This window comes from Nannobrachium achirus (genome assembly GCF_963921795.1).
Source record: "Nannobrachium achirus genome assembly, chromosome: 20".
NCBI classification, from domain to species: Eukaryota; Metazoa; Chordata; class Actinopteri; order Myctophiformes; family Myctophidae; genus Nannobrachium; species Nannobrachium achirus.
In genome coordinates this window covers 14,583,539-14,594,040 of record NC_137827.1, presented here as the reverse complement: position 1 = coordinate 14,594,040, position 10,502 = coordinate 14,583,539, and the positions used below count along the sequence as shown (strand labels likewise).

Here is a 10,502-nt window from a genome sequence, read left to right as displayed (position 1 = left end):
TCTCTTTTTGAAACATCCTATAAAAAAAAGGAGGACATCTTATTAATTCATGACGGACAATATTACGGAACAAAACCGTCCCTTTAATATATCATAGGCCTTTTATATGTGAAATCGTATATATCACACACTCCACATCACACGGCAACGAGGCATTCCAAAGGCATGATTGTGGTATGCGTAAAGTATGATAAAGACTGTGCGTGCGAGTGCGTGCGCACGTGCATGTGTGTGTGTCAGGGACGTGCAGAGAATGTTAGAGAGGCAGGGGCTGAAATGTCTAAAAGGGCCTTTTTGTGAAAATATAGAAAATAGTAGACCTCCAAGCTCACAACGCGTCGCGCTGCGGAGGTCGGCTATTTTCAGTGTTTGATACCACACTGAACTAAGGATAATAAAGTAAAAACTGGATTTCTATTCTGGAGAGTTTGGACAAGGCAATTCTCTTGAACGCTGCCTTCAGGTATGGCATGGAAAGAGGGGCATTTTCATTTCTTTAACCATAGTAAAAACGGCATTCATGGTCTGGTGAGGGCACTTTTTACAGACACATAAAAGGGCAGGGTCTCAAGCCCCCTTTGATGCCTATGTGTGCACGTGCCTGGTGTGTGTGTGTGTGTGTGTGTGTGTGTGTGTGTGTGTGTGTGTGTGTGTGTGTGTGTGTGTATGTGTGTGTGTGTGTGTGTGTGTGTGTGTGTGCGTGTGTTTGTGCGTGCACGCGTGCGTGTATGTGTGTGTGTGTTTTCCTCAAAAGAGGATCGGGCCATATTCTGAACATCTTTTGAACGTTTGCTCTCTTTTCCCCCTCATCTAGTTTTTTTGAAGGTTTTTTTTTTACAACATAAATGGTGGGAGTGGTGGTGGCGTAGGAATGTTGAACCCCTGAGGGCGTGCTGCACTCTGGGAAGCTCAGCCCACTGAAAAAGAGACACAGATCATTCTCTGGGCAGCGTATGCATGCCATACATACCATGGCTGTGACGGTGAGACACGTGCGTGTGTGTGCGTGACTGTGTGTGTGTGTGCGTGTGTGTGTGTGTGTGTGTGTGTGTGTGTGTGTGTGTGTGTGTGTGTGTGTGTGTGTGTGTGTGTGTGCGTGTGTGCGTGCGTGTGCGGAGGGGGGTGCTGAGGCCAGAGAATTGCAGGGAGACTCAAGGACCCACACAAAAAAAGAGTTTCCATTTTAACAGGGAGGCTCAGAAAGGCTCGGTGAGGCTTTAACAAGAGGAAATCATAAATTTCACTTAATGAAGCCTTATAAACATGACAGGCACAGAGAGTTTCCTTTCTCCCAAAACCCGGGTTCATCTCCGCGACATGCATGCTCGTAGCCGAGGGCAGGATATGATACTGTTAAAGTTCCCCAGATTCGACATTAATGACTTGAAGACGGGGCAGCCCCGGCATTTCACATGGGCGAGCCTCCGGGCTTTTGGACAACTGACTGAAACTGTCCGTTTGCCCCTGTGAGACACATAGGTGACCCTCTCCCATGACTAGTGGTCCACTTGGCCCTCGTAACTCTCTAGACTTAAAGCTTATGACCTTTGATCTCTTGGCGGTCACATGGGGGGGGAACCATCCGCGAATTAAGTAGAAGTTGGATCGTGGAAAATGCAATGTCATGGCTGTAGCCGTGGGAGTTGACTATAGCTGGCCCAAAAACTGGACTATAAGACTGCCTATATGGACTCATGATTCAATGTCCTCCTATTCTCTGTAAGGCTGTCTGTCTCTATTGTCAAGCAGTGCCACTATCGGTTCAGTTCACTTACCGCTACCTCGCAGTGGATTATGTAATGACTTGACTCTTTAGAGACAAGCATCTGTCATGCAAGCATAAGGCGATGAACATGACTTTCTTTTCCCCTCAAATACTCCCTATGGACTGATCAAATGTTTGGGCCTGTATGTATGATTGACCAGTTTCTGCAACACCAGATTGCTTTGCTTTCATATGACATAATATGGCTTACTGTCATCTTCAGAAGATGATGGCTGACATGGCGAGGATGTCATCTGGCTCCTGCATTCGTTCTGTGACTGTTCTGTGTGGTGTCGTTGGCGACGCAGGCAGCCTATAACTTTAACTACGTTTGCATCAAGAACTCGATTGATTGATTGATTGAAGACTTTATTAGAAGTTTGCATAGGAAAAGGTACAGTTTCATGACGGTACAGTTCACTGGTACAAGGTCTACTAAAAGGAGATCCATGAAAAGACTAAGCTTATTTCCACTGGAAACCATTGAAGTATCTCATATAACATTGAATGACAGACAAATAGAACACAGTACTATGCAGTAGATATGTAAAGAAAAACAAAAAAGAAAACAGTAAGTCTAAACAAACAGTATATACAAAGAAGGGGCAGGGGAGGGTAGGGTTGGGCTAGGTTCATTTTTTTACCAGTTGCGAACGGCTGCTGCCTGTAAGTGGTTTTTCAGGGCAATTTTAAAGGATGCTAGTGATCCACACTCCTTTATGGCCTTCGGTAAGGCTTTCCACATTTTGGTGGTATAGCAGAAAAACGAGTTTGACCCTTTGTTGGTTTTGACTCTGGGTTGGAAGTGATCTGTGGCGCTGCCTCTGGTGTTGTAATTATGGACATCCTTAATGTTTATAAAGTATTTTGACAGGTACTTTGGTATCATAGTGGTGTAGTGTATCTTGTACACCAGGCCCATTGCAAGTTGCTGTACTCTGTCATCTACTCTGAGCCACCCCACTCTTAACTGGTGAGTAGCGGTGAGGTGAGTCTGATAGGGAAGTTTGAGCAGGACCCTAATTAGTTTATTTTGGGCTGTTTGGAGTTTAGTTTTAAGGGCTTGTGGGGCGTCACGATACCATACGTGAACTCCGTAGTCAAATAGGGGCTGGATTATTGCACCAGCTATGGTCTTCAGTGTGTTGAAATTGACCATTGGGGCGATCCTCTGTAGGAAGCGAGTTTGTTGGTTGATTTTATTTATTACTTTAGAAGTCATCTTTTCGCTGGAAAGATTAGCTTCAAGGATACATCCTAAGTAAGAGATTTCGTTTTTTCGTGTTATGACCTTGTCACCCACTTTGATTGTGAAGTTATCAACTTTTTTGAGGTTATGATTTGTTCCAAAGAGGATGGACTCAGTTTTTCCCAAGTGAATTGATAATTTATTATCGTTAAGCCATGTGCAGATCTTACTTAGTTCAGAGTTAAGTGTCTTTTCAACCTGCAAGTGGTCCTTGCCCGAGACTAGGAGAGCCGAGTCATCCGCGAACAGGAACAGATTGCAGTCGCAAGCAGATGCCATGTCGTTCACGTATATTAGGAACAACAGAGGCCCCAGTATGCTACCTTGAGGAACACCACAGCTTACTGGGAGGGGGGGACAGGGTACCGTTAATCTCCACCACCTGTTCCCTCCCCACCAGGTAAGATTGCATCCAACTCACTGCTGCGCTGTCAAGACCGATGGCTTTTAGTTTCTCAATCAGAATAGAATGATTTACGGTGTCAAATGCCTTCTGGAGGTCCATCATGACCATGCCGCTATATTTGCCGTCATCCGCTTCGCGTTTGATTTGGTCAGTCAAATAGAGAAGGCATGTGTCAGTGGAATGAGATTTTCTGAATCCAGATTGGAACTCGTAAATCAGATTATTCTCATCAAGATATTTTGCAATCTGTTCGTAGACTATTTTCTCCATCACTTTGGATATGGAGCTAAGAATGGAAACGGGGCGGTAGTTTCCAGGGTCTAGTTTGCTACCTTTTTTATGCAGGGGGGTTACTTTTGCTAGTTTGAAGTCCTGGGGGACATGACCCTGTTCAATGGAAAGGTTAATTATGTGGGTAATGATTGGAGCAATGGTGGCGGCTGAATCTCTGAGAAATCTAGCTGGAATTTTATCAAGGCCAGTGGCCTTGTGTTGAGGTAGGGCACTCAGTTTTTTAAACACTTCATCTGTTGTCACTGTGGCAAGTTTAAAACTGTTTTTTCTGACGCCCAGTTTTTTGTAGAATTTTTTAACAAATTTTACACCATACCGCCCAGATGGGGCAACCAGTCTTTCGACCAGTTTACGGGCTGTGGTGGTAAAGGTTTTGTTAAGATGGGTAGCCACTTCACATTTGTCAGAAATGAGAGCTGCGTCCGTTTTGATGTTTATGTTGTGGCAAATGGTTTTAGGTTTTAAGCCTAATTGGTTGTTAAGTTGATTAGTTGATTAGTCAATATTATTAAGAGTCGCAGATATCATATTGAGAAATGATGGACAACAGCCCCAGTTTGAGGGACTGTCAATCAGTGGTAACTTAAGTACATTTACTTAAGTGCTCTACAATTCTGAGGTATTTGTACTTTACTTGAGTATTTCCAATACTTTTACTTTTACTCCACTACATCTCGGATCCAAATATTGTACTTTTACTCCACTACATGCATTTGAAAACTTAAGTTACTAGTTACTTTGTAGATTGATTCTTATTAGAAAACATACATTAACAACTTCAAACCTATGCATTTCGGCCATTTGAAAATAGCCGATCTACAAGCTCACAATATGTTGCGATGCGAGGCATTGAGAGCTTGTAGAGCTGCTATTAGATACACTATAGCCTATATTTGAAAACTTGAAATGGGACATTCTGCATAATGAGTACTTTTACTTTTGGTAGCCTATTAAGTCAGTGGTTCTCAAAGTGGGTTCCAGGGACTATGTGGGTTCCTTACAAGTCTGTAACTCTGTCAGTGTACAAATGGAACCAAATGAACCCTAACGGGTCCATTTGGTTCCATTTGTACACTGTCAGAGTTAAGGGGAGACCCTTGGAATGTAAAGGTTTGAGAAACACTGCTTTTAAGTTAATTTTTTTATGCCAACAGGGCCTACTTTCGTACTGCAATATTGATACTTTTACTTGCTACTTACATTTGAGTAGTCTACTTTTTCCACCACTGCTGGGGGAGAGAGGGGGGAGTTCAACCCACGGCAGCACATTGGACGAGCGGCGCTGTCCACGCCCATAGGTGGAGACTACGCTGGATGTTTGGAGACATGTCTGGCTGCAGACCACAGATTAGGGGGGCGGATTGTGTGAGGGATGCTATTGGATAGTATGAGAATGACTCAATCCGCCCCCTGGAATCTCAATCCACCCCCTATGACGTTGCACGGACGGGGCGGAAGTCTGGTGAGGGAAATGTTTCAGAGTCCTGCTGGACTTAGAAGAAAAACTGATAAGCCGTTTTTCTTCTGAGTCCTGCTGGACTTAGAAGAAAAACGGCTTGTGAGGGAAATGTTTCAGAGTCCTGCTGGACTTAGAAGAAAAACGGCTGGTGGGCCCGGGGGGTCCCTGGAGGGGGTCCCCGGGCGGCGGTGCTCGGAGGCCCGCCAGGGACCACCGGGGACCGCCGCTGGTGGTCCCCGGTGGTCCCTGGAGGTCGCCAGGCCCGGTTTTCGGGGCCTGGCGCCGGCCCTGGGGGTCCGCGGGGGTCCGCGATGGCACCATCGTGTGCGGGGCGGCGAGCCGGTTCCGACGGTACCAGGCTCGAGCGCGAGGCCCAAAGGGCGGTTGAATAGGAGCCTAAAGCGTTTGGCGAGCTTGGGTATCTGCTATAGATGCGAGATTTTTTCTAAGTCCAGAATATCCACAGGTCCCCATGGAGCTTGCTGGTATAGAGGCCGGCGCTGGGTGGAGTGTGGCCGAGGAGGGAGCCCCTAGTCGGCCTAGAGGGTGTGGAGGGTCGGCCCTGGTGCTCTGGAGCTCCGAGCTCCAGGCTCCCTGGCTCAGTGCCCACTTTAAGCACTGACTAACACTAAAAGGCAGGGGCAGGGGAGACAAGCTCAGGGGGTCCCCGGGACCTCCAGAGAACCAGGGACCACCTTTTGCATCCCAAACCCGAGTAGAGACACCCATCTGGGCCACTTTCCGCCCAGCACCAGCATACTCGACCACCTCCGGAGCTCCAGGGCCGGGGGGGCAGCGCCGTCGCCGGCCTGCCCCACCGAGAGTGCCCCCCAGGTCGGCCTCGAGCGGCGAGGGGCCGGCCCCTGGGCCCTGGAGCTCCGAGCTCCAGGCTCCCTGGCTCTCTCCCCCCCTCCCTCCTTTGAAAAACTCTCCAGAGCAAAGTGGGAACTTCCTCCATCAGGAGGGTGCCCCGTCCGTGCAACGTCATAGGGGGCGGATTGAGTCATTCTCATACTATCCAATAGCATCCCTCACACAATCCGCCCCCTAACATACTATCCAATAGCATCCCTCACACAATCCGCCCCTAATCTGCTGTGGTCTGCAGCCAAACCCACTTGGATGTTTGAGGCACGGTTGAAATACACACACTTGTAGCCCAGACATTCTTCAATCGGAGCTCAGCTGCTGTGAGGAGCGTAACAACAAAAAAGGGACATTTTCTCGCTCTCCTTCCACACACGCCGGGGGAAAAAAAGGGGTTCAGATTCGGATTGTCTCTCCTTTTTTTTTCTTTTTCTTTTCTTCGTTCTCTTTGGGAATCTTCACCCCCGAGCTGGATTTTTAAATCTCTCCGAAGCCCAAATCGAGGTTTTTTCCTTTTAGATTTGTTTATTTTATTTGTTTATAGTTCAGGGGAACCTAAGAGGAGATAAAAAAATGGGAGCTCAGTTTGCCAAGGGTGGAGTAGCTGTGGAGGCGAAGGCTGCCGCGGACCCCGCAGCTGCTAAAGCAAACGGACAGGTAAAGGAACTTTTAACATAACAACAGACCCTTCTTCTCTAGCTGATTTAACGACTGATCATCCACATGGCACACCACCAACCCAACCCAACGCCCACTTCTTGCGTGGTTTGTGCGTCGGGCACGGCGCCGTTTTTGTGCGTTGTTTCTGAGCAGATCACATTCAGCCAAGCTTTGAACGCCAATAATTAATAAGCCACCTGCTTTATTGTGACTTATACTGTTTATTTAATCCAGTAATATAACCGGCAAAAGGGCTCCTATGCCGACTACAAGCTACCTAAGTGGTGGCCATGCATGTTCTACGTGCACATACATCCCCCCACCATTGTTAATGTCTTGTCTAGTGGGTGATTTGTTTGACAGATCCACATTAAAACATAAAACATTTAAAAAAAATAAACGTTCGATGCGAGTATAAATGCCTTTTGGGGGTCTGGATGATGGATCTAACGCGACTGGCTTTTTGAGTGCCGCTCTCGGTCGCTCGTCGAACAAAAGATGCAAAAAGGGAAACGGTGCAAAGGATGCAAATGATGCGCTGTAGGCTACCAGAGAGAGAGAGAGCAGAGAGAGAGCGCATTCCGAGCTGCAGACAAAGCGCTCTCCGTTAGAATAAAAGACGCTCCTTAGAATTAAGACAACGGCGTCGCACCGTGATGTGTCGCTTGCCGACAGTACCTGGTGTTGGCTTGAATATCTGTTATTTTTAACCGTTTTGGGCACTGAATTTGGGCACTGATTTCTTTCTTTCTTTCATTTTTTGGGCGAGAAGGCCACCAATATATGGCCCAACATAAAGACAGAGATCAAACTAATCAGTAGCAATTTTGCGCCTGTACATCGGATATAGAGACTCCTGTTATTTAATGTCAGATGGTTTTAACTGAAACTAAAAAAGACGATTAAACGACTGATGTACTTACGTTGGACATTTAGCTAACTGGTCAGCTAAAACTTGGGGCTTTTGGCTTTGTCTACTGGCAATGTTTTCACCTATACGGCCGCATTGTATTATCATACATTTCACAGTTGGAACAGTTGATTATAAATGAACGGCAGCAGCAGCAAGTAGGCGTCACGGGGTTTCCTTTGTTCCAAACCCTGCTTGCTGCCTCGGCGTTTCCATGCACCGCGACTGCCCCCATGTGGTCGTGACAGGCTCGTGTGCAAAGAACAGCTGTTGAGTGGCCCTGTTCCAAGCCTCATTCCTTGACTTGAAATGTGAATTGTGAAGCATCTGCTGCCTAAATTGACCTGATATCATGTGACATCCCCTTGCTACATGGACCGTTTTCCCCAGCGTTCCCCAGTAGGGAGCGCCGCCGCCATTTCTGCGGCGTAAACAGCAGCTAGTGGTGGAGTAGAAGTAAAATTATTGAAAATGGGGGGTACAAATACTCAAAATTGTACTTAAGTACAAGTTACTTTTCACTACTTAGGCTACAAGTTACTTAACACTACAGTTTACACCGCAGAAATGGCGGCAGCAAAATTGAAAATTCAATAAAAACAATTTTATAAGAAATGGCGGCAGCGCCCTCTACAGGGTGTCGCTCAGGAAATCGGGCAAGCTATGTTGCCACTGAAACTGCTTCGTAATTTTTTCCTTTTGAGACGGTTCTAACGAGAGGGTCTTTCTGTCAACAGGAGAACGGACACGTGAAGACCAACGGCGACGTCTCCGCCAAGCCCGACGGCGAGGCGGCCGCCGCCGACGGGAACGGCACCGCCGAGCCGGCCAAGGAGGGCGAGACGGACGCCATCGAGCCGGCGCCGGCCGCCGAGGGCGAGGCGGCCAAGGCGGAGGGCGAGGCGGCCAAGGACGGCAAGAAGAAGAAGAAGTTCTCCCTGAAGAACTCCTTCAAGTTCAAGGGCATCAACCTGAAGAAGTGCAAGAAGGGCAGCGAGGAGGCCAAGGAAGAGGCCGCCACCTCCCCCGCGGCGGAGGACAAGCCCGAGGAGAACGGCCACACCGTCGCCACGGAAACCAAAGAGGAGACGCCGGCCGTCGAGGGCGAGGAGGCGGCGGCGGCTGCGGCCCCGGCCCCCGAGGAGGAAGCCAAGGCGCCCGAGGCGGAGGCCCCGCCCACAGAGGAGGCCCCCGCCGCCGAGGAGGCGGCGGCCCCCGCCGAGGAGGTCACGACACCCGCGGCCTCCGAGGGCGAGGCCAAGGCGGAGTGACCGCGGCGCGCCCCACCAACACGGCACCCGAACTGATTTTTGTTTTTCCAAGATTAAAGTATATAAATATATATATGAGAGACCTGTGCCACGTTCTTAAAGTTATAAACAAGAAGACGAATAAGAGAAGGATATATATATCACGTCTGCTGATTCAACCACCAGTTCACTGCCTTTTTTATTAGTTCTTCGACTGACGGAATCGGAATCTCACCAGGCCTTCTCGTGACGAAAACAAAGTGTTGGCACGCGTCGCCCCCTCCTGGTACACACGGGGAACGGCGCGTGGGGAAGGTGATGGATCGGATGTGGAGCGAATCAGGAATACTGACTTATTTTCCCAATTCATGGAGACGCATCCTCTTTACAGCGTGGCAGCCCTATAACATTTTCTTTTTTTCTTTCTCATCGTTTTGGGATCTAAAACTCGACAACGGTTATGGAGCGGGGCAGACCATCTCCTTCACTCGAAATGACTGTTATATGGACACATAAACGTTTCAAAATGATCTTATTAATTTTTAGAATTCTACATTCCTATGTTTTACCCCCAAATTTCAAGTATTTTGTGCTCTGTATAGAAAAGTGAAATCCTAGGAGGGGAGATGGAAAGGAGGTGTCTCTTTTTTTTTGTGCATTTTTGATTTTCTGGCTAAAACCACATTTCAGGCTTTTGAGTCTTGCAGTGTTCACATTTCACAGTTTATGATGCAGGGGGTTGGGATTGTGTACAAAATGTGAGCTTTTTATCTGCAATTTGTCTCTGTAAATATGTTTTGGCCAATATTTTTTTTGTTCTCTTTATTTTGCTATCGTTTTAAAGATGTTAATGGTTTTATTGTAACTTTTAATAAGGGTAAATAAATGTTTGATCCCCGCTTGACTGTGTTTTGCCTCATGATTTTCAACAGGATGGATGGCAGTGTGTGTCTTGTGTCTGTAAAGCTGTTCTGTTTGCTTAATTTGGGAATAATCTAGTTGTGATAGATTTCCAGTTTTTCCACGACCTACCAGTGATATTGTACTGCAGTGTTTCTCAACCTTTTCATGTCCCAAGAATCCATGGGCACACCAACATAATACAGGGGTGTAAATATCGTCACTAAGTAAAGCCCTGCTTCATCACACAAGGCCGTCGCACAACACTAGTGAAAACAGCAGATTGGTGCGAGGCGTTTTGTGCTTGTAGATCGGCTGTTTTCACTAGTTTAAATCATTTTTAAAATGATAATTACAATACTGGCTTTCAAGCAGTTTCAAGGGGCACACTTGACCACACCAAAGGTCCCCAGGCACAGTGGTTGAGAAACACTGCTGTACTGTACTTATGTCAAAGTTGAGTTTTGAGTTTTTTTTATTTTATTATGTTTACATCTCTTACATCTGCCTCGGTACATCTTAAAGGAAAATATTGCACTTTTGATCCGCTACAGTTATTTGCAAATTTTGATTATTACAAATCGCAATAACTACTTAAGCCATATGTACAGTATATTTCAGCCATTTGAACATGGCATATCTACAAGCTCACAATGTGTTTGCGAGCTTCTAGATTGGCAATTCTGAACTCATTACATTTTTAAATGGGACATTTTGACTTAAACCCTTTTGCTCTTGGGGG

The 10,502-nt window shown here is 46.9% G+C and overlaps 1 protein-coding gene across 1 annotated transcript; it reads left to right on the top strand.

Moving 5' to 3' along the window:
* Positions 1–6,362: 6,362 nt before the first annotated feature.
* Positions 6,363–9,759, top strand: marcksl1a (MARCKS-like 1a). The gene is made up of 2 exons (XM_080750391.1): positions 6,363–6,697; positions 8,348–9,759. Exons 1-2 carry the CDS (start codon positions 6,614–6,616, stop codon positions 8,879–8,881), a joined length of 618 nt encoding a protein of 205 aa, XP_080606517.1. The 5' UTR covers positions 6,363–6,613; the 3' UTR covers positions 8,882–9,759.
* Positions 9,760–10,502: the final 743 nt, after the last annotated feature.